Source organism: Oryza glaberrima, chromosome 6 (genome assembly GCF_000147395.1).
Source record: "Oryza glaberrima chromosome 6, OglaRS2, whole genome shotgun sequence".
Lineage (NCBI taxonomy): Eukaryota > Viridiplantae > Streptophyta > Magnoliopsida > Poales > Poaceae > Oryza > Oryza glaberrima.
This window is the reverse complement of record NC_068331.1, coordinates 27,026,984-27,048,081: the sequence shown is the minus strand read 5'-3', so window position 1 is coordinate 27,048,081 and position 21,098 is coordinate 27,026,984. Positions and strand designations below refer to the sequence as shown.

The 21,098-nt window shown below is 45.7% G+C and overlaps 6 protein-coding genes across 12 annotated transcripts; 3 read left to right on the top strand and 3 right to left on the bottom strand.

Moving 5' to 3' along the window:
* Window positions 1-184: 184 nt before the first annotated feature.
* Window positions 185-889, bottom strand: LOC127775927 (calcium-binding protein KRP1-like). Its single transcript, XM_052302238.1, has one exon. It carries the CDS (start codon window positions 774-776, stop codon window positions 399-401), a length of 378 nt encoding a protein of 125 aa, XP_052158198.1. The 5' UTR covers window positions 777-889; the 3' UTR covers window positions 185-398.
* Window positions 890-3,603: 2,714 nt separating this feature from the next.
* On the bottom strand, window positions 3,604-9,075 carry LOC127776809 (beta-glucosidase 25). Of its 3 annotated transcripts, none has more exons than XM_052303359.1 (14): window positions 7,500-9,075; window positions 7,297-7,378; window positions 7,144-7,210; window positions 6,998-7,056; window positions 6,229-6,304; window positions 6,075-6,146; window positions 5,884-5,971; window positions 5,509-5,764; window positions 5,296-5,411; window positions 4,980-5,203; window positions 4,867-4,898; window positions 4,640-4,742; window positions 4,440-4,548; window positions 3,604-3,946 (listed from the first exon to the last, which is right to left on the bottom strand). In XM_052303359.1, the coding sequence occupies exons 5-14, from the start codon at window positions 6,287-6,289 to the stop codon at window positions 3,760-3,762; spliced, it is 1,248 nt and encodes a 415-aa protein (XP_052159319.1). In that variant the 5' UTR covers window positions 6,290-6,304; window positions 6,998-7,056; window positions 7,144-7,210; window positions 7,297-7,378; window positions 7,500-9,075; the 3' UTR covers window positions 3,604-3,759. The 3 variants fall into 3 exon arrangements, with proteins under 3 accessions (XP_052159319.1, XP_052159320.1, XP_052159318.1); XM_052303360.1 differs by having other exon boundaries at window positions 6,229-6,300; XM_052303358.1 differs by lacking the exon at window positions 7,500-9,075 and having other exon boundaries at window positions 7,297-7,462.
* A 780-nt stretch (window positions 9,076-9,855) lies between these two features.
* On the top strand, window positions 9,856-12,026 carry LOC127775671 (50S ribosomal protein L24, chloroplastic). Its single transcript, XM_052301951.1, has 4 exons — window positions 9,856-10,072; window positions 11,182-11,220; window positions 11,296-11,523; window positions 11,637-12,026. The coding sequence occupies exons 1-4, from the start codon at window positions 9,950-9,952 to the stop codon at window positions 11,817-11,819; spliced, it is 573 nt and encodes a 190-aa protein (XP_052157911.1). The 5' UTR covers window positions 9,856-9,949; the 3' UTR covers window positions 11,820-12,026.
* Window positions 12,027-12,533: 507 nt separating this feature from the next.
* Window positions 12,534-14,395, top strand: LOC127775481 (putative anthocyanidin reductase). Of its 5 annotated transcripts, none has more exons than XM_052301734.1 (6): window positions 12,534-12,814; window positions 12,913-13,095; window positions 13,218-13,444; window positions 13,546-13,729; window positions 13,819-14,032; window positions 14,133-14,305. In XM_052301734.1, exons 1-6 carry the CDS (start codon window positions 12,661-12,663, stop codon window positions 14,161-14,163), a joined length of 993 nt encoding a protein of 330 aa, XP_052157694.1. In that variant the 5' UTR covers window positions 12,534-12,660; the 3' UTR covers window positions 14,164-14,305. The 5 variants fall into 5 exon arrangements, with proteins under 5 accessions (XP_052157694.1, XP_052157690.1, XP_052157691.1 ...); XM_052301730.1 differs by having other exon boundaries at window positions 12,540-12,814; window positions 14,166-14,395; XM_052301731.1 differs by having other exon boundaries at window positions 12,545-12,814; window positions 14,172-14,395.
* A 121-nt stretch (window positions 14,396-14,516) lies between these two features.
* On the bottom strand, window positions 14,517-16,793 carry LOC127775480 (uncharacterized). The gene is made up of 3 exons (XM_052301729.1): window positions 16,464-16,793; window positions 15,622-16,311; window positions 14,517-15,530 (listed from the first exon to the last, which is right to left on the bottom strand). Exons 1-3 carry the CDS (start codon window positions 16,522-16,524, stop codon window positions 14,884-14,886), a joined length of 1,398 nt encoding a protein of 465 aa, XP_052157689.1. The 5' UTR covers window positions 16,525-16,793; the 3' UTR covers window positions 14,517-14,883.
* A 1,662-nt stretch (window positions 16,794-18,455) lies between these two features.
* Window positions 18,456-20,945, top strand: LOC127775645 (protein HEAT-STRESS-ASSOCIATED 32). Its single transcript, XM_052301925.1, has 5 exons — window positions 18,456-18,708; window positions 19,334-19,525; window positions 19,638-19,848; window positions 20,112-20,335; window positions 20,493-20,945. The coding sequence occupies exons 1-5, from the start codon at window positions 18,547-18,549 to the stop codon at window positions 20,610-20,612; spliced, it is 909 nt and encodes a 302-aa protein (XP_052157885.1). The 5' UTR covers window positions 18,456-18,546; the 3' UTR covers window positions 20,613-20,945.
* Window positions 20,946-21,098: the final 153 nt, after the last annotated feature.

Genomic DNA, 21,098 nt, shown 5'->3' with positions numbered 1-21,098 from the left:
AACAAGTATTAGCTGATACAGTAAGTCTTTGGAGGGCGATGACGTCTGCGCCCGTTTGTCAAATTGTTCAAGCGAACTTCAATTCCTTAATCGATCGACTGATTATGTATGAAAATTGCAGAATTTGGGAGGCTGCTCGTTTCCTTTTCAGAGAGGAAGAGGCAATGTATGGATGCACGGACAGTTTGTGAGACGAAGAAGCTTGCTGATCAATTAATTCAGATTCCAGTTTCCACTTGGAACGAAGAAACAAGCAGAGTGTAGTACATGAGAGTACAAATGCGATTGGAATCCGCGAACCAATGAGCAGTGCCCTTGATGAATCCTGATGCTATGAACAACGAGAAGAAAGAAGAAAGAAAGAAAAAAGAAGAAGAATCCTATCCATGTCGAACTTTCTAATGAAAGAGGAACTGTGAGGCCTGGGCGACGGCGTCGTCGAGCCACCGGCGAGGCTCGTCCATGAGGTCGGGGCTGAGCCTGACCATGAGGACGCAGAACTCCATCTCGCTGAGGGCGCCGTCGCCGTCGAAGTCGCCCTCGGCGAGCATCCCCCGGAGGTCGTCGTCGGACATCCCGCCGAGGCCGAGCAGCGGCGCGTTGCGGCGGAGGCTGTCGAAGGTGATGAGCCCGGAGGCCGGGTCCATGAGCAGGCGGAACCCGCTTGCGAGCTCCTGCATCAGCCCTTCCTCCCCCAGCCTCTCCGCCATCACCGGCAGGTAGTCCTCGAACCCCTCCTGCATCATCTGCTGCTGCTGTCTCTGCTCCGCCGCCATGAGAATGAGTGAGGTTGACTGATCGATCGATTTGTTGTGTTCTTGTTTGCTTCTTGCGATCTTTGAGAGGAGGAGGAGAGGAGAGGGATGATTTGATGTGGTGGGGAGGAGGCGGGAATAAATAGGGGAGGAGGTGGTGGGCTTCAGAGAAGTTGCGAGAGAGGACGGTGGATGTGGGGGGGTCTCACGTGTGGGTGCGTGGTGGATTGTTTGGATTGGATTCCTGGACGCGCGGGGACAGGTTGGACGCGCGCGCGTAGGGGGGAGGATGGGATGAGTTGGGCGTGGGCTGGAGGGAGGAAAACCGCGGCTTCCTGCGCGCTTCGGCTTGGACGTCGCGTCGGGTCGGGTCGGGTTGGGTCGGGTCGGCGCGAGCGCGTGGCTGCGGCCGCGTGGGTGTGCTGTGGGTGCGTGTGGCTGGGCAGGTTTCGGGTCGTAGCAACGCCGACGCGGTGACGTGGGCGGGGCGGCGGGTGGATGGTGCGTGTCACGTCACGCTTCGGGGTGGTGGACAGACGGACGGACGGTGTCGGAGGAATCGTGGGACCATGCCGATACGAGACCAGGGATCATATTTCTTCGCCCATGTATAAATCACCAGACAAAATTTTTCATCATATCACATTGAGATATCACATTGAATATTTGACACGTGTATAAAGTATTAAAAATAAAAAAATAACTAATTATACAGATTGCGTGTAAATTATGTGACGAGTCTTTTAAGCCTAATTGCTCCTTGATCTGATAATGTTGTGCTACAGTAAACATTTACTAATAATAAATTAATTAAGCTTAATAAATTCGTCTCGCAGTTTACAAACGGAATCTATAATTTGTGTTATTATTAGTCTACGTTTAATACTTCAATTGAGTGTCCGTATATCCGATATAACACACCAAAACTTTACGCCCCTATATCTAAACACAGTCGAGAAAAATGCTATAGGACGGAATCTAGTTCGAACAGAATGATACTTCTGAGCTATTGTTATCTGATACCTGATAGGCATCGACTGATACCCCGTTCGGATGGAATAATATCTTTGAGGTATCGCCTGATACCTGGTAGTGGTAGGTATCGGCTGATACCCAGGTATCAGGTGATACCTATAAGATATTATCCGGATCGAACGGGATACCGTCTAGTAGCATCCCCCTATTTCTAAACATAACACTAACATTGCATGCTTACGGCACACGCATACTCACATATATGAACATATATGCACACCTTATCTTTATGAATATTTTTGAAAGATTAAGTCGGCATATATTGAGACTGCAGATATCTCGCTGTTGATGTGTACATAACCTATCACTGAAAGAAGCTATGAATGTGAGCATTGTGTCGTAGTATTTTTGATTGAATGGCTCCGATCAAACATGATTTCTACGAAATTCATCACGAACTCAAAAACTTTGATTTGGTCAAGACTCAGGAGAGTGATTTGAGTTTATCTCGTGAAATTCAGGGGTTCCTGACGTTGGACCTCCTCTGCTGCGTCGACTCGACTTGCTTAGGTCTGATTTAGGGTCACGATCGAGAAGTTTCGTGTCCCGTTTTTTGGTCGCCCATGCTGGGCACGTTTAGCCGTAACAGGACGAAGTGTCACCCATCCTTTACCCAAAGTTTCCATGGAAGCTTCGGTCAGAAACCCCAAAAAAATTTTGACACCAAGGAAGGATCCATACTCCACATCGCTTTCTCGAGTCCAAGTCGCGAGTAGAGCAGGGCCAGAGGCTGTTCCTACTTGGGGATCTCGTACGGTTCTCTTCCTTTCCACAAATTGCTTTTGCTTAGGACGCCTTTCCTTGGGTTTGCTAAGGCCCTGTTTTCGGGCGGTGAAAAGTTTTGTTGTGTCACATCGCATATTTGAGCTATTAAACATAGACTAATAACAAAAAAAAATTATAGATTTCGTCAGTAAACTACGAGACAAATTTATTAAGTCTAATTAATTTGCCATTAGCAAATATTTATAGCACCACGTTATCAAATCATGGAGTAATTAGGCTTAAAAGATTCGTCTCACAATTTACACGTAATCTGTGTAATTAATTTTTTTTATCTATGTTTAATACTTTATGTATATATCAAACATTCGATAAACATTCGATAAGATACGGTGAAACTTTTTGCGTGGGCAGAGTAGGACTAGTATTTTACTCGTACCAGCAGCCGGGCCTATCTCACTTCGTTGTCTGCCTTTCACATCTCGAATTCTCGACTCCAATCTCCATATTTTCCATGTGCTTTTCCTCTCTGACTACTAATATCACTTTATTTCTGCTGATGATGCTGTCACTTTCACACTGAAGCTCTCAGCTCAAGGGCCAATGGGCCATGTTGGTGACTACTTTAGTGAGCAACTTTCTAAAGGAAACATGAAGATACAACAAACTACACAAAAGAAGTTAGGCAGGATAATCAAATCTGAAGGTGAAATTGCACTTGGAGATGGATGGACAGAGTCACACAGGGCAACATCATGAGGCACCTCAGCATTTTACTTGCAGGCACAAAGTCTGGAGCTGGAAATTTCAGGGGGAAGGGGGACCATTCTGACCTGAAACTGAACCTGCTGGGAAGAGCCCAAAGGCTACTACCCAAGTTACCTGTCCTGAAAACAGCGCCTTTTAAGGATCTGTCTCACCTGAGCTGCTGCCCATCATGCGCAGCAACTAAAGTTCAGTCGAAGTTGCCACTTGCCAGTAGGCTCTTGCCTAGTCAGAGCATCTTCGTTTCAACACCGAGGAAAGATCAAAGATGAGAGTTTGTGACAACATGGGCTCAACTTTCCTGTTGAATTCTGTGACAAGAACGTACACCAACGGCAGTCAACGGCGTCGTTGACGGTCATATCAGATAATCTTATGTTTACATTTTTACTTCAACTCCTAATGTATGTAGCTTTATGCAAAGGGTGGTAATAATGTACACTTCATGGTCATTCCTGAATCCTGAACCATTGTGCTCTACCTATATGATAGCTGTTTTCTGGGCTAAAACCTGACTGAACCATTGGACTGATGCTTTGGGTATCCTCGTCAGGTTGTTCTTGTAGTCAATGTAGTAGAGACCGAATCGCACCGTGTAGCCTGAGTTCCATTCCCAGTTATCGAGCAGGGACCATACAAAGTAACCATGGACGTTGCAACCTTCTTTCCTGCAGTAATTCAAGTCGGAGAGTTCTTAAGTAGCCGTGAAACATATGGTCATAACTGTCAACAGAAGATTGATGCAGTCATGCTAACTGTAGCTATGTATGCAATCATGATGGTGTGTAACTAGCTTCTCCCGTGTCATTCTGGGGGTCTGAATGCAACAATTCGGTGAAGCTTTGGTAGAAGGCAGATGCAGATTATGTGGACAGTGCCGTTCCTGCGGTTATCTCAGGAACTAGAGAGCTATGTGTATGTTTTACCAGATTTATTGTATCTGCTTTGCACATATGGATGCCCATTGGTGCGATAAGCTAGCTTGCACTCAAGAACAACAAGAGTTGTGAACCTACTGCCTTCGTTCCCTTACGCTGTATCTATGTGCCAATTATAGCTCCCCTATGATGGAAAGTAAGCTTTTGGCTTCCCCTCTCGAAAGAAGAGAACTGCTGATGATTTTATATGTTCCAATGTATGTACACAGAAGTGAAACTTCACCTTATAGCATCCAGGAGATTAGACATATAATCATTGTGGTACTGTATCCTTTTATCATCTTGTAGGACGTCTTCTAATCTAGAAAATGGGTGGTTGGCATCATCCATACCTGCCATAAACAGCTCCCTTTGTTAACTATTATTATATGCTTTTTAAGGAAAGAATTCTTATCTACTGTCAATAATCTCCAGCCAACATACCATTTTCAGTAATGACTACGGGCGGGTTTCCATACTTTTCTTTCACATGTTTCATCAGCTTGAACATACCCCATGGAACTATGTGCAGCCAACTTGATGCTGCCTGAAAGTTGATCAATACAAATTTTAGTTTCAACCAATCATTTGACTAGAAATAGCATAAATGAAAGGATAGGTATAAGTATAACAAGTCTTAGCAACAGCAAGAATGGCTTTGCAAATTGTACCGTTTCTCCTATTTTCTTCCCATGTCTATAAGCTGCCATAGTGCATGCAGAGAAGTCAGTAATACTGAAAACAGACCAGGAAATTTAGAATCTCTTTATTTATCAAGACTGACCAGTTGGTATGACAGCAGAATCGGTTGAAGCATCATCCATTACAAGTTTCCTGATCCGCAATCTATCGTTTCTAGCATATAGTGTAGTGTAGTGGTTTATGCCAACAAAATCTAGTGATCCAGATACCAACTTTGATGCGTGAGTTGAAAACTGAGGCAGCCTATCACCTGCAAGTTTCTGCATAGAAGGAGGATAGTGGCCGAACATTAAGGGATCCAAGAACCTGTATTCACACTAGAAAAATGTCATAATTAATATACGTCCAGTTGCTATTTAGTGTAATTATATAGGAATTTAAATTAATTGATGTATCACCATCCAAGCTCAAAGTCCATTGCTCGCGCTGCTGCTTCTGTGTCTTCATCGGCATTTGAGAACGGTTCATACCATCTAGAATTAAGCGCAATCCCAATGAGGCCTCCTTGTTCATTCTGCAATTCATACAAAAAATGCATGCATACTATTGTCTTAATTGCTTCTATTTTTAAGAAAAAAAACATTACTAGAAAATTTAGTCACATGGATCACCTTGAAATGTTGTTCATAAGCACGAAAAGCACCAGCATGAGCTAAAAGTATGTTGTGAGCTACAATATATGGTTCAGTTGATGATTTACCCTCTCTACAGAACACATGTGACAGAATAGAACATCTCCCAGGTGCTTGGATGCCAAGGTCATAGCCGTCAATCGCAAAGTTGTAAGGCTCATTAAAAGTGATCCAGTGCTTCACTCTATCTCCAAATTCCTTGAAGCAAGTAAACGCGTACTGAACAAAAGCCTCGCTGCACAATTAAGATGTCATAATCACTACAAAAAAGAATAGAAAGAGAAATTTTGATGCTACCTAACCGTTTAACTGATTATCTCAGCTAAAGGAAGATGATGTGATAGTCTTCCATACATGATTTCTGAGTTCAACCAGCCTCCGTATCTGTCTTCGAGTGCTTGGGGAAGGTCCCAGTGGAAGAGAGTTACATATGGTTCTATGCCTGATCCACAAATATAGAGAACACCAAAGAAAAAAAGTTCATATTAATGGCTGTTGGAAACAGTTTGCATTATGCAGACACCAAACAATAGAATACACTAGACCTTTATCTAACAGGGCATCTATGAGGCTGTTATAGTAACTCAATCCTTCTTCATTAGGTTCACCTGTTCCATCTGGCAAGATGCATGGTGGTATTAGTGAACAATAACAAAAAAAAAAAAGATAGATTTTGCACATAATTTACATAATTCATACTTGGAAAGATCCGTGACCATGAGATAGAGAAGCGGTATGCATCCATGCCGATGTCATTCATTAACTCCACATCTTCCTGCCAGTTTATCCATTTAGTTGATGTCCTTATTTCATTACAAGCTCAATCAAAGAAATAGTATCGACTGAACAAATAAGACATGCTCTATCCAGAAAGCCTTCTTGATGCTCCAAAATGGCATCTTGTATTTGGAAAAACATCAGAAATGGTCTTCCTGTTATCTTAGTTTTGGAAGCAGCATGCTAGAGAAGTGGATTTGCACAATTAGTATACTAGTAATTCGTAAATTAGCAGTTTAGCATGCCTACAGTCTCTACACATTTAAACTGTAAATGGCCCAGACAAAACTTGCACTGGGATAATTTCCTAACAATATAATACGTCAGACATTGATGCTTGGAGATACAAAAGTGCGCAAGCAATTAGTTTTCATAAATTACTAGAAATTGTTGAAGCAAAGGTTGGCAAACATTTGACCTAACTTCCAGGATGCCTGGATTTGCACATTCCTGGTTAAATGACCAGTTCAGATTTCTTTGAAAAATAATCAATTCAGGTTCCATCAGATCATCCGTAAAACTACAATTCAAATTTAAAAGAACAACGTAATTGGTCAAGGCAAAGTTCACATTTTTAATCCCAACATAATTAGCCAAAAGGTAAACTTCATGTCCCAGATTACATATCAGGAACAAATGAAGTAAATAACATAAAGGAGGTACAGGAATTCATGAATTATGGATAACTCACCTTGTAGCGATGGTAGTGATCAACAGCAACATCTGCATTGCTGAAATCAATCACCCGACCTGAAGAAAGATTACATTGCTCATATTGCAGTCATAGTTTGCACCTCAGATTAGAGTACTTCTACAAATAAATCCCCATTACTGAACCTGGTCTTTTCGTGAGAGTATCCCATATGGTAGGTCCACGTTGGCCCTCATTCACGGCACCTTCATACTGGTAATATATTGACCAGAAATATCCATCAGACATCCATCTAAAAGAACTCAAGTGAAATTAGAGATCTTTTGGTAACACTAGACCTGGTAAGCTGAAGAAGCTGTGCCAAAGATAAAACCGGGAGGGAAGTCTGCTCTGCTTATAGCTTCAACACAGGCAGAAAAGCTGACAAGGATATGAACAAGTGTTAAGAGACTCATGGCCTTCCCTTCAGTAGGTAGCACTAACTACTAATGTCCACAGTCTATAGATAAGTAGCAGACAGGATTGTAAGATATATATAAACCTTGTTGAGTTGGTGGGGTGTGGGAAGCAACTGAAGGCTGATCATCACTTGTCTTGGAATCCAACGCGCGTCTCTGCTAAGTAGCTCTTGTGGAGGTGACAGGTTGCAATATCTCTATCACACTGGACATTTTATCAAAAAGGGAAGGAAACTTTGACATATCCAACTCTGAAAGTGTCACGGGTGTAGCAAACTAAAGCTTTACTTGAGTGCAACAATTCCAGGCGCATTAAGGATTTCCCAGGATTCCAGCATTTAAGAATAAAAATTGTGTAACTGAGCCAGTCTTTAGGAAGCTACACCAGTTTGAGAGGAGTGCAAGCAACATGGAAGAAAGGCTGTGTTAATATCACGATAACACATTTCCTTCCTAAAATACCATCCTGCAGTATTGACCCCCCTTTTTTTTTCTCTTATGCAATGATGCTAAGTGATAATGACAATAAGGAGCCTAAAAAATTATGATTAGGAAAATACAGTGGTTAACCCCAATATAATAGGAATCTTTGTTATCCAACTAGTTTGGCAGCACGGCATACCAACAAACAAGTACTACTAATTATTGATCACCACATTTGTTGCATTGATTTAATGAGTGGATAAACCAAAACTGATAGCAACGATTTAGTGATGAATTTATCCTGAGATTATAGCACAGTCACACACTTATCCCATTGGAAAGAAAACGGTTTGCTTGCACGGCAGAGCCTTTCAAGAATTGAATAGCTCCAGTGATAGCCACACGAAAGGGACAGGAGCGATTTGCTGATGGTGACCAGTGGAACAGGCAAGAATGTAGTGCACGTGTTATCCATGAAATCCCTCACATGTACACCTAAGGTTTATCACTAAATACAGTAACACACAAATACACAATGCATATAAACGTAGACTTTTGAGTCAACAGTTTTGTTTATCACGAAATATAGTAACTAACACTCAAATACACAATGCATAGAAACGTAGACTTCTGAGTCAACCGTGTTAGAATAGCTTGGCCAAAGATGCTCGATGATTCGAAATCTTCGGTCAAAAAGCTTGGAATTCATAGTATAACGACCACTGTCACTATGCTATTTGGTTTTAGGTAGAGAAACCAAGAGTTCTTCGATTCGAAATTAGGTTGGTTTCTCAACCTCCTCACATGGATCGGAAGGCTTCGATTCGAAGTCGTCCGATTCACATCGGTGCCATCTACCTACCCATCCCCATTCCCCACCGCCCACGCCCAACCCTATCAAATGAAACGCGAGATTGCAACCCCCCAAAGAGAAGAAAACGGCAGCGGAAATGGCGACGTCCCGATCCCCCACGCGGCGTGATGGGGAAGAACTCCTCAGGCGTACGCGCATCGGCAGCGTCGTCACCGCGAAAGCGCCCCCCAAAAGAGAGAGGAAATGGGTCCCAGAAAAGCGCAAAAGGGACGGAACTTGGGGGGTTGCTTGCCTCCGCAACTGTCGCTTGGCTTGCGCGCGTCGCCGGCGACGTCGAAGCCGCCGGAATCCGGGAGGCGCCACGCCTGGGCGCCCCCGCCGAAGCAGCATCTCGCGGCGCGTGGCGTGGTGATGATGCGTGTGGAGACGAAGCCACGCAACGCAACGAGGAAGACGACGAGCGTATGCTGGGCTGGGCCTTATCCGAAAACGGGTGTCGGCCCATATCAACCCAGGACGTTCGGCCCACGTTACTTGACCACAAACGGGATTGCGGACGACGAGCGGCCCACGATATTTGGGCCTTAACCGGATTGCTGACGTGCGTGACAGTAAGTCTATTTTGCCTCCCTCATGTTCTCTGCGAGTCAGCCTGCCACGTCAACAAGAACCACCCTACAAACCATCTAAGGGTTGATCTGCTACGGTTTTCGCTTATTCGAATCGCTTATTAGCAAATAAAAATTTATTTATGAGTAAAATGTTTATATATGTCCATAATAACTTAAAGCAAATGTTGTAAAATATAAGCATTTTAAAAAAACAAAAAAGCAAATTCAAAACTAAGTTCTCAAATTCAAATTTTGGCTCATAAATATAAGCATAACCAAACAATAAGACCGACTTTGCTCCATTTTGTGGTTGAGGGAGGTAATTCAATCAGGAGCAGAGATGAGAAATGTACAATAGATTTTATCTGTGTAGGTGCGACCTGTTCTTGTTGGGTCGAGACGGGATTGCGGCTTACGTGAGGCCCGCTATATTTGAGCCTGAACGGGATCGCGGCTGACTTGGGCCGTAAGGTCCGTTGTAGTTGGGCTGGAACACGATAGGCCTTTCATTAGGCCTTTATGAGTCTTACAAGTGGGCCAATCCATTCGGCCTAGAGGCCCATTTGTCATGTAGAAAAGCGCTCGCCATTATCCTGTCCGCGAGCACACGAAGGCGTTCGTTATCCTCTGCTGCTTCTCTGCGGTTTGAGCGAGCGAGGGAGGAAGAGGAGGGGAGGAGACGAAGATGGCCGGGGTGGCGGCGTTGCAGGGCGCGATGGCGTCCCTCTCCATCTCGGCGCCGGGGGCGGCGAGCACCAGCAGCTTCTGGGGCCACCCGCTCTCCACCTTCGCCGCCGCGCCGGCTGGGGTTTGTGCCGCCTCCCAACCCTGATTCTCATTTTTCGCATTCCTTTATGTTTTCTCTGCTCTTATGATTCGCTGGAAAAGTAGAAATGCCAGCTTGCACTGAGATTTAGGATTTTAGAGCTCACCAACAGCGTGGCATTGCAATGGTGATGTCTGCATCGCCTCACTGTACTGTTGTTGCCTTCTGGAGTTCAGGCTCAGGACCTCAACTAGCCAACAACCAACGTTGTGTCAAAATTTTGTGGTATATTTTTTTTAGAGAAAAGGTCTCAAGGATTTTGTGGTATAGTTGAACCTAGTTGGCTAGTATAAGGAGGGTTTATATGAATTAATGAATGCTTGAAATCTCAAGTTTGAGTATATCAACTGAGTGAATTCAGAAGTTAGAAATTGTGTTGTCTACCATGGGATGTGGCCTGTTATGTATTAGTTTAAACTTGAATATTATTTTTTTCCTATGGTGGTATAAGCGATGGATACCCAATATTCAGCCTTTCAAGCAGAGGATTATTTTTCTGAAAGATGTGCCCTCTAGTGAGACAGACCATTTCTTGTTCTAACCTGCTGTATAGATCACATTTCGCTGGCTAGAAACAATTTTGCCTTTGAACTTTAAATTACTCAACAGTAGAAATTTCACAGAAGACTTCCATGGGAAAATGATGGAAACTCATTTCACTCGGGGATAGCCTGTAGCAAATGATTGGCACACTCGGTATACTTATCAGATTGAACTTGTTCTATCTTTTGTATATTCTTTTTGGCGTTCCTTAGCTCTTCTAGATAGTCTACTGCACTTCGTCCTCAGAATGAGACTCACTCACGACTAATTACTTACCTGGAAAATGGTGATGAGAGAAAATAAGGCCGAATAATTGCTCTTGAATGGAGTGACTGAGCTATATATGGCACTTATATGATGAACTGTACTAAAATCTGCACTTATATGAAGAAACTCATACTAAAAGATCATATGATTATCCTAGATATTCTTGCCTAAGAAACATCGTGAGCATGATTCATGTCATATCTCAAAAGCAGCTGATTATTACATTTTATGTCATTTTCATAAGAAACTCTGACAAGATATGCATAAATTTTTATATGCAGGTTAAATTTATGATCAAGACATGCCCAATTCAAATGAGGGTAAGTTTCAATTCTTTTTTGGTCTGCAGCTTGCTATTTACTCAAATGTCTGAAATTTCCCTTTTTCCAATGCAGCTTAAGCGATGGGAGAGGAAGAAGTGTAAACCAAACAGTCTTCCTGTCCTGCACAAGATGCATGTTAGGATTGGTGATACAGTACAAGTCATTGCAGGCCGTGAGAAAGGTAAAGTTGGGGAAGTTACGCGGCTTTTTAAGCACAACAGCACTGTAATAGTGAAGGACTTGAACTTGAAGTCCAAGCACAAGAAAGGAACAGAAGATGAACCGGGTGAAATCGTCATGGTCAGCATTGTTTCTCTTGAAACTTCTTTCTGTGCTGCTTCTAGCTAGTGTCGTATATATAGTTTCAGATGCCTGATCGTTAACCTATGGTTGTTGGTGTTTTCTTTGATCAGATTGAAGGCCCCATTCACAGCTCAAATGTGATGCTCTACTCAAAGGAAAAGAATGTGGCGAGTAGGGTTGGACACAAATTCCTTGAGGATGGAACGAAGGTTCGGTACCTGGTCAAGACTGGTGAAATAATTGACAGTGCTGAGAATTGGGTCAAGGTGTTCAAGGAAGGAGGTTCGGAGTGATCATGGTAGCATGGGAGTCCTGCACATTTTCTGAACTGCACTTCTTGTATGCCCAAATAAGTTGATGCTTTTCTAGATTCAGATTTCAGAGTCTTGTAAATTTCTATACAGTTGCCAACATTTTTTTGTATCCAATGACATGCTTGGCTTGTTAACCAGCTACTAGAATGGTTTCAGCTACATTCGCTCATACAAATGATTTTGTAATGATGTTGCTGTCCCCTGTCCTGAGCTATTATTCGCAACCATAGACTAATTTGGTCCATTTCCATATAGAAATATAGATGAGATGTACATATAAAACCCATGAATGATTGATAAGTTCTTTTTTTTAAGGAGTAGTAAGATAGGAGTATCATAAAAGAAACAAGCTTAGCAATTTTTTTTTTTAAAACAACCCGCAGCGATGTTTCTATTGATATAGTAGGAAAAAAAATACAAATATATAGTGCTAAAAGATAGCGATGTTTCTATTATTGATATAGTAGGAAAAAAAATACAAATATATAGTGCTAAAAGATTATAGTCAGAAAAAGGAAAAAACAAATCTGATTTGCCATTGATAACATGAAAGCTCAAGAGCTCGTGCTGACGGCTGAGAATCAACATAGCAGATATGGCACGCAAATATCAAATCCAGGTGATCGTAAGCAAACCACAGTTTTCTGCTTGCGTTTTGCTCCGCGAGGGAAACCTGACACCTGTCCAGATCCCATGAGACGAAGATGCAACCCATCAAGGTCACGAAAACAACGGGAAGTCGGCAACCTGTGCTGCACAGTGCACACAGCCTTTGACAGCACGTGCGCAGCGCGCGAGCCAGATCTAGCTGGTAGTACAGATGGGCAGCATCGGCGGCGGCGGCTCGCCGGAGGAGCGCGCGGCGGCCGGTGGGCCGGTGTGCGTGACGGGGTCGACCGGCTACGTCGGCTCGTGGCTCGTCCGCGCCCTGCTCCGCCGCGGCTACCGCGTCCACGCCACCGCCCGCGACCCAGGTACGCCGTACGCGCGAGCTCGCTCGCTAGCATCGATGAAGCTCGTGGCGTGGTGAAACTGACGATCATGGCGGCCGGCGGCCGGGGTTTGGTGGCAGACAAGGCGTGGCGGGTGTTCTCCGCGGTGGAGGAGGGCAAGGACCAGCTGCGGGTGTTCCGGGCGGACATGGCCGGCGAGGGGAGCTTCGACGCCGCCGCGACCGGCTGCGTGGCGTTCTTCCATGTCGCCGCCTCCATGGACATCCACGTCCCACCCCAGAATGGCAACGACAACAACATCGGTAATTTACGAAGTTTAATCTCCGCCAAATCAAGATTACTTCCATCAATCGCTACTAACCGCATGCACATTTGGATTAGACCGTAATTAATTAGTTTTCGTGTTCTTGATGGATTCTTGAAGAGGAGCACGTGAGGACGCGGGTGCTGGAGCCGGCGACGAGGGGAACCATCAACGTGCTTCAATCCTGCGTCCGCGCGGGGACAGTGCGCAGGGTCGTCTTCACGTCGTCCATCAGCACGATGACGGCGGCGACGACGACGGCGGCGACCGGGCGGCGCAAGGCCGTCGTCGACGAGTCCTGCCTCCGCGCCGCCGCCGACGTCTGGAACACCAAGCCCATCGGCTGGGTGCGTATACATAGGCGCGCGCGCACACACACACACATCTGCTACACTCCATGAATCCTCTGAAAAACTTAGTGTTCCATGGATCAATGAACATTTTGCAGGTTTACATCCTGTCGAAGCTGATGACGGAGGAGGCGGCATTCGGGTTCGCGAGGGAGAATGGCATCAATCTGGCGTCGCTCGTGCTGCCGACGGTGGCCGGCCCGTTCTTGACGCCGAATGTGCCTACCAGCATCCAGCTCCTCCTCTCACCAATTACAGGCAAACAAATTCTCCATCACACAAGTACATAATCATGTATAGATTGTACTAATCTTGCAATGATCAACAGCATTGTTCTGAAAATCAATTTGTGTGTTCATCTCCATATGCAGGTGATCCGAAGCTGTATTCTCTGCTGGCATCTGTGCACTCCAGGTTCGGGTGTGTGCCATTGGCACACATCCAGGACGTGTGCGACGCTCACGTGTTCTTGATGGAGACGGAGCAAGCGGATGGACGGTATCTGTGCGCCGGAGGGAGCTATCCGATGGCCCAGATTGCTCAGATTCTGTCCTTGCACTACCCTCCTTTCAAACCTGCAGAAAGGCAAGCAGCCGTCAACCAGCCACATCCATGTCTTTCAGATCATAGTAGTAGTATTTTTTTAGGGTCAAGTTGATCTTGTGCTTTTCTGGTGTTTGATTAGGACTACGTTGATCTGGTGTGTTTTGGCATGAAGCTGCAGGTTAAGCAAAGATTTCCATGGCTCAAACCCGTCGGTGGTATCGTCCAAGCGGCTGAGGGATTTGGGGTTCAGGTTCGAGTATGATGTTGAGGAAATCATCAAGAACAGCGTCGTACAGTGCGTTGATCATGGATTCCTGCAGGATCCCGACAGTTCCAACTGTTAGTGGTAGTAGAGTAGTGAGTAGTGACGCTCAGTGAGACAGTGACTGAGCCAAGTTGCTGTCTGGTTGGGCCTGAAAGGCTTTCTTTCTTGTACTACTAGTAGTTAGTACTTGTAATTCAGTAATGTATTGTATTGACAAGAGATCAAGGCGGTATGAAATCAGTTTCTGAACCAAACACACACACACACACACACACACACACACACACACACACATTTTCAGTATTATCCATGCAGCTCAACATTCACCACTATCTCGAATTGATGCCATATTCCTAAGCACCACAACATCATGCAAACATCCACTGATAAACACATGCATTTGCAAATCTAAAAAAAAAAACTGCTAAAATCATGTGCTTTTTTTTTTCTGAAGAAGAAACAACAGCAAAATGTACATACTAACAAATCGCCAGCATCTAACAGAACAGAACAATACCTGGGATCAGATCACCACTCAAAATGATTCCCGAGGATTAAGCCGAATCTTAGTCTAAATAATGATTCGATTCCTCAATTCTTAAAAGCAGTTTTGCAGAAGGAATCATCAAGGTTTACAGATGACGACGAAGCAAGGGAGGAGAGCTCTCGGGTTGAGCAGGTAGAGCTCCTCGATGCTGGCGTAGGCGCCCACCTTGCCGGCGACGGAGTCGAACCCCGGCTGCGCCGCCACCTCCTGGAGATTCTCCAGCGGCCGGTGGATCCTCCCGGCGACCACCCTGCACACCAGCAGCGCCTTCCTCACGCCCGCGTTCGCCGCCTCGTCGCCGTCTCCGTCTCCGGCGATGCATTCCAGCGCGCGCTTGCTGGTGGAGGTGGTGAACACGCCGACGCCGTCCTTGATCTCTCTGGTCGCCGAGAAGCCGTGGCGGATGATGCGGCAGACGCTGCAGCTGCCCGACGTGCAGAGGGTGGAGGAGTCGCCAGCGCCGAGGGAGCAGGCGAGCGTCGTGGCGTGGAACCGGAGGAGCTCGTTGCCGTCGGCGAGGCAGCGCGGGTGCTTCTTGGACAGCCTCGCCGCCTTCCCCTTCACCGCCTCCCTGAACTCCTCGAACCGCGCCACCGACCTCTCCGCGTTGTGCACCTTCACCACCCGCTCGATGCGGCCCAGCGCGTTCTCCGTCTTCGCCCACCCGGCCTTGCAGATGATCTCCACCACCTTCCTCGACGAGTCGCCTTCCACCAGCTCGGTCACTGCAAGAACGCGCGCCATGGATGATGAAACAGCGAGGCAGAGCAAAGCTTGCCTTGAGAGTTCGTCCATGGTGTTTGGTGCTCCGCTTACCGGCGTGTCTAGAGTGGTGGTGCGACTCCAGGGCGTCGTGGTTGGCGAAGCGGTCGCCGCAGCGGTGGCACCGGACGCCGACCTCGCAGGAGGCCCTGGCGGGAGCGGGCGACGGCGCCTCGGCGTTGTCGTCGTCGTCATCGGCGCGGCGGAGCGGCGACATGGCGGACGGGGACTTCCTCGTCGAGACAGGGGTGGTGCTGCACCGCAGCAGGAGCGGGCTGTGCGGGAACGGCACCCCGCCGCCGGCGCCGGCCCACGCGCCGCGGCCGGGGGTGCTGATCCGGAGCTCGCCCTTCGCGTCCGGCCTGGCGGCGAGCAGCACGTCGTGGGTCACCGGGTTCAGCACGTCGTTGCTCCCTATCGACCTCGGGCTACCGCATCCCCCATCGCCTTCGCCGGCGGCGGCGGCGGCGACGGCGGCCTCCTGCCTCCGGCTGCCACCGTACTGGCTGTGGAACACGTCCCTCAGGTTGGCGATGGACCGCGAGCACCCCGACCTGCGTAGCGCCGCCGCCGACGTCGACGACGACTTCTTGCCGGCTGTGACGCCGCCCTGAGATTCCTCCCGCTCGATCACGCCGCAAGAATCCCCCGATTTGCAGTTGAGCGACTTCTTGAGCGCCGCCCACACCGTCGGCATCTCCCCCTTCTCCGGCGACTCCCCTTCCTCGCCGGACAATCCGATTGCTGCCAATCAAAACCACTCCATTTTTAACAAGACACGCAACACACATTCCATGATTCCATCTAGAGAAAAAGGATCCAAAACTAAAGCAGATAGTACTAATCACTGTATATTCAAGAAAGAGATTATCTACAAGATGAACAGGGGGAAGAACCTGAATACTGCAATGACTGTGCACTGCTAACTGTAAGTCTGTAACTGCTAATGTCATTCATTCCTCATCATTGCCTTCTTCTTCTTCTACCTTCAGCTGGCCAGAGAGTATTACTGTCTCCATGGATGCAAAGTTCAAACTGAACGGGTCTCATTGGCACATGCAGCTAGCTAGAGGCCGGCATTATCTTGGAGTAAACTGGTAGGTAAAAACAATTGGGACTGGCTGGCCTCTGAAATTGCTCTTTGGTCTTATGCATGGACTATGCCAGTGACATGGGCTCACTCTTCAGTCTTGAGACGTTTTGCTACTTCCAAGGGGACCAGAAACGGACGAACGGATCGTAAATGGGTCTGCGGCTTAGGAGAATCTTTGGCACTGCGTACAATGCACACTCTGGTCTAATCTTTGAACAAAATACAGTAATAATACTGGGCTATGGGGATTAAAAAAAGTTTGAGCTGATCGGTAACAGTTCAGTTCGTGCCAATGGGCTAAGCTATGGCCTGATTGATCGACAACCGGCACTGAAATGCGGCAGGGTTTTGTTCATTTGTCACCGCATAATGGCATGATCCAACCACGCATGGCCGTTAGCAAGTCCTAGGATACCGTTCAGTAAGCGGTGATGCAACGTGGGTGCTCAGTTGGCACGGCATGAGCTGATCAGATTGACCATTTTGGCTCCAGGATTCATAGTCAAAAGAAATTACATGTCCTGCTTAAACATATAGTAATAAATGCAAAAGAAACCTTGAAAATCTACCAAAACTCAATGAGCTAAACAGTGTGAAACAAATTAATTTTAGAGTGAAGTGCTTGCAGGTCTCTAGTCCACTTGTGTTCTCTAAATTCCCAAACTTTCAAAATACATTTTCAAGTCTCTAATTTATCAAAGTTTATCATTTTGGTCCTAAATTGACACTTGCCTATTGGATTCTACGTGGTGATTATCTGGCATGCCACATGAATACTAAAGTGACATGTCAGATAGATATTCTAGTCTTTTTCTTCTTCTTCTTCTTTTTCCTTCCCTTCTTCGTTTCCCTTCTGTCATTTTTTCCCCACATGAATGGGAAGGAAGACGAGAAAAGAAAAAGAGAAAGAAAAGAGAAAGAAAATGAGTCAATACCGACATGCCACGTGAGCGTCACGTAGGATCCCAGAGGAGTCGTGGCGATTTAGGCACTTTGATAAGTTTGGAGACATGAAAATATGTTTTGAGAGTTCAAGTACTTGAATGACACAAGCAAACAACTTTAGGGACCGAAACAATACACTTTACTCTTAAATTTAGGCTATGTGCGACAAATGGGTTATAAGATGTGTGATTGGAAAAGGAAAATGAATGAATGTCTAGGATTAAATGAGGTGTGAATAATAAATAGCTAAGATACAATAATGTCCTTTGAATAATGTCCCATTTGTCAAATGAATCCTTAAGGCATGCATGTTGACCAGATGATCACCGAAGTATTAAATTTGACAAAATAAAATCTCTGGAAAAAAAGGCGTATCAAACAAGGACTATTTTACCATCATTCGAAGGTGGTGTCAAATTATAGCCAGCCAATACATGAACAAGTTAGAAAACTGTCAAAACCCAATTCATCAATAGTTGAGATTTGGTGGTGGTATATTTTTTTTCCTTTTTTCTGATTATGACCTTTTAGGGTTGTAATCTTGTAATTTTTTTCTCTATCAATGGAACTTTGCACGGTTGTTAAAAAAAAAACAGTTGGGACTTTTCAAGAAAAAAAAACGGCCGGAGCACTGTCAAACGAACTCACTAATAGGCCTCGCAATCTGATTGGGCTTTTCACGAACAAAGGCCCATAAAATGTAGCCCATTTAGGCCCAAACTGTACATCACCCGTGATTAAACGGCCCAGCCCAAACATCATAACACTGGATAGGGTGCAGACAAGGGTCCCACCCGTCAGATCCTGACACGTCATCATTGCCGATCCGCTTCCAGAAGCAGCGGCAAGTTTCCATCTCCTTCTTCCCCTTGGCTTTTTATCGTTCGATCAGGTGGCAGCGACAACGAGAGGGAGAGCGAGAGCTAAGTTCGCCGGAGAAGATGGCGATGCGGCGGTGGAGAGAGGATGCGGTGGCGCTGACGCTTCGCGGGTGCGGATTCGGCGACGGGGACGACGACCGGCCGGAGAAGCCGCGGCGGTACGGGGTGACGGAGATGAGGAGCCCCTTCTACGCCTTCCGCCCCGCCCACCACGCGCTCCAGGTTCTCGGAGAGCCCCCCGCCTAATCCATCCCCATTTTTGTTTCATGCTTCTACGAATCGCTGCTGGGTTGTGGAATTTGGTGTAGTTTTAACTTTTAATCGCGTTCTGATTCCCACCGAATCGTGTTTGAAATGAAGCCCTATCTGCTGCATAATTCTTCGTGACTTGATTGTTTATTTGTTAATTCCTAAACAGGGCCACCATATTGGAAACTTCAGTCTGTGCGATCAACGATCAGTGTCAGTTTGTAGATCAAGTGGTACATTTGTGGATGTCAGAATGCGTAGCAGCTACAGCTAGTTTTATCAGTTAGATTCTTAACCAAGCTGTTCCCTCTTATGTCGACATAGCATGGTCCCGTGATTATATGAAGTGCTTAATGCCATTTGAGAATTTGAGAATTGAGGATGCTTACTTGCAATGCAAATGAACTTTCTGGCTACTTTATTGCTGCATTGAAGCTGTGACTAGGAAGATTTTATATTACTGTTTCCTTTCAAATGAAGAAAATTCTAGAATCTAGATAGGAGTACATCACTTGAAAACAGAATGAACCTCCTGGTTAGGGATTTCAAGGAATAAAATAGCTCGTTCTCAAGGCTGTCATTTCCTGTTCTATTTCAGGAAATATTGGATTCTCTAGGTCCTTTTGTTGATGGTTTGAAGTTTACTGGTGGATCTCATAGTTTGATGGGAAAAGAACTGGTTAGAGAGATTACTGATTTAGCACACAAGCATGACATATATGTGAGTACAGGAGATTGGGCAGAGCATCTTCTGCGTCAAGGACCTTCTTTTTTCAAGCAATATGTCGAGGTATGCAGGCATTTTGTTTGTTTTGAGGTACATTGGTAGTGGTACACTGTGATACACACTTGTCTCTGAAAATTCTGAAACCACATGCATGACATTAGATGTTCCGTTTCAGGAGTGCAAGGCATTAGGATTTGACACCATCGAGCTGAATGCTGGATCTCTCAAGCTCCCGGAAGAAGCTCTCCTGAGATTAGTCCGCCTCATCAAGACTAGTGGTTTGCAAGCAAAGCCCCTGTTTTCAGTGAAGTTTGACAGTTCTGAAATTCCTCCATCTGGAGATAGGGCATTTGGGGCATACATAGTTCCAGTGAAGCAGAATTCAGGTAACTATAATAAGCAATCGCTTTCTAATGCCCTTGTTTAGCTACTTCTCTGCGTACTAAGCAATGTAAGTACAAACGCAAGAAAACAGCATTAAGGGAAAAGTTGCTCAACATACATTTGTCAACATCAGTTTTTCCTTGGGGAATTTAGTTACAAAGCAATTTACTACTATCACCGTATGTTTATTTGGCTATGCTGTTGGCTCTGTGATTGTACTGTCTACATTTTCCTATGATGCCTTCCTCACTTTGATGTGGTGCAGAAAGAGTCGAGGATGTTGACCTGTTGATAAGGAGGGCCGAGAGGTGCTTGGAAGCAGGGGCAGACATGATCATGATCGATGCCGACGACATTTGCCAGCGCGCTGACTCTCTACGGGCAGACATCGTCGCCAAGATCGTAGGCCGGCTCGGGCTCGAGAAGACCATGTTCGAGGCTTCCAACCCCAACACCTCCGAGTGGTTCGTCAGAAGATACGGGCCACGGGTAAACGAATCTTCAATTCTTCCCTGAGACCCTGAAGCTGTGCACAATGCTATGCTTATTACAATGCTATGCTGACAGACCATTTTGCAAGCAAGAAGCTTAGACTCGTTCATGAGGCATTTCCAGGTGTATCTAACGTGTTGCGTTGTGAATGTAGGTGAATCTGTTCGTGGATCACTCCGACGTGATGAACCTGGAGCGTCTCCGAGGCTTCAACATGCGTGGAGTCTGCAACTCTCCCTTATTCGGAATCGGCTCGCCCTTCTTCCTGATGTGACGACCTCCCTGAATCCTCCTGATGTATACGACCTTCCTGAATCGTGCCAGTCCTATCTCGCATGGAATGCTGTGTTCGTGGTGTTGAGATGCCTTCCTGCAATAACTGGATCTGGATGATGTGTAGTATGAAAAAAATGTACTCCTGTCTGCTAGCAGTATCAGCTCATGTATCGTATGTACTCTTCATTCTCTACTCCTGCCCGGAAACTTATTACTCCCTGTCACAGTTTATAGGGTGTTCTTTTACAAGAAAAAAACAACTCGGTAAATGTTTGACTAATAACAATTGCCCCTAATCGTCGTATTAACAGTGCTAAATATTATACACGTTATCTTACTAGATTCATATTTTGAAGCATTCATCGGGAATATAGCATAGAATAAATTAATGGTTCAAGTATGCAATTGAAGATTGTGTAAAAAAAAAAAGACCTCTTATAATTTGGTACGGAAGGAATATTATCATTGGTTTGGGCTTGTTTGG

Coding starts and splice junctions, on each gene's coding strand:
- LOC127775927 (XM_052302238.1), bottom strand. CDS start 776: ATGGCGGCGGAGCAGAGACAGCAGCAGCAGATGATGCAGGAGGGGTTC.
- LOC127776809 (XM_052303358.1), bottom strand. CDS start 7,413: ATGAGTCTCTTAACACTTGTTCATATCCTTGTCAGCTTTTCTGCCTGT. Junction 5,765..5,883: donor TGGTTGAACTCAGAAATCAT/GTATGGAAGACT, acceptor TTAATTGTGCAG/CGAGGCTTTTGTTCAGTACG. Junction 5,412..5,508: donor CTTATGAACAACATTTCAAG/GTGATCCATGTG, acceptor TATGAATTGCAG/AATGAACAAGGAGGCCTCAT.
- LOC127775671 (XM_052301951.1), top strand. CDS start 9,950: ATGGCCGGGGTGGCGGCGTTGCAGGGCGCGATGGCGTCCCTCTCCATC. Junction 10,073..11,181: donor TCGCCGCCGCGCCGGCTGGG/GTTTGTGCCGCC, acceptor TTTTATATGCAG/GTTAAATTTATGATCAAGAC. Junction 11,221..11,295: donor CATGCCCAATTCAAATGAGG/GTAAGTTTCAAT, acceptor TTTCCAATGCAG/CTTAAGCGATGGGAGAGGAA.
- LOC127775481 (XM_052301730.1), top strand. CDS start 12,661: ATGGGCAGCATCGGCGGCGGCGGCTCGCCGGAGGAGCGCGCGGCGGCC. Junction 12,815..12,912: donor CGCCACCGCCCGCGACCCAG/GTACGCCGTACG, acceptor GTTTGGTGGCAG/ACAAGGCGTGGCGGGTGTTC. Junction 13,445..13,545: donor ACACCAAGCCCATCGGCTGG/GTGCGTATACAT, acceptor AACATTTTGCAG/GTTTACATCCTGTCGAAGCT.
- LOC127775480 (XM_052301729.1), bottom strand. CDS start 16,524: ATGAATGACATTAGCAGTTACAGACTTACAGTTAGCAGTGCACAGTCA. Junction 16,312..16,463: donor ACAGTCATTGCAGTATTCAG/GTTCTTCCCCCT, acceptor TTTGATTGGCAG/CAATCGGATTGTCCGGCGAG. Junction 15,531..15,621: donor CCACCACTCTAGACACGCCG/GTAAGCGGAGCA, acceptor GCGTTCTTGCAG/TGACCGAGCTGGTGGAAGGC.
- LOC127775645 (XM_052301925.1), top strand. CDS start 18,547: ATGGCGATGCGGCGGTGGAGAGAGGATGCGGTGGCGCTGACGCTTCGC. Junction 18,709..19,333: donor CCGCCCACCACGCGCTCCAG/GTTCTCGGAGAG, acceptor GTTCTATTTCAG/GAAATATTGGATTCTCTAGG. Junction 19,526..19,637: donor TTTTCAAGCAATATGTCGAG/GTATGCAGGCAT, acceptor GTTCCGTTTCAG/GAGTGCAAGGCATTAGGATT.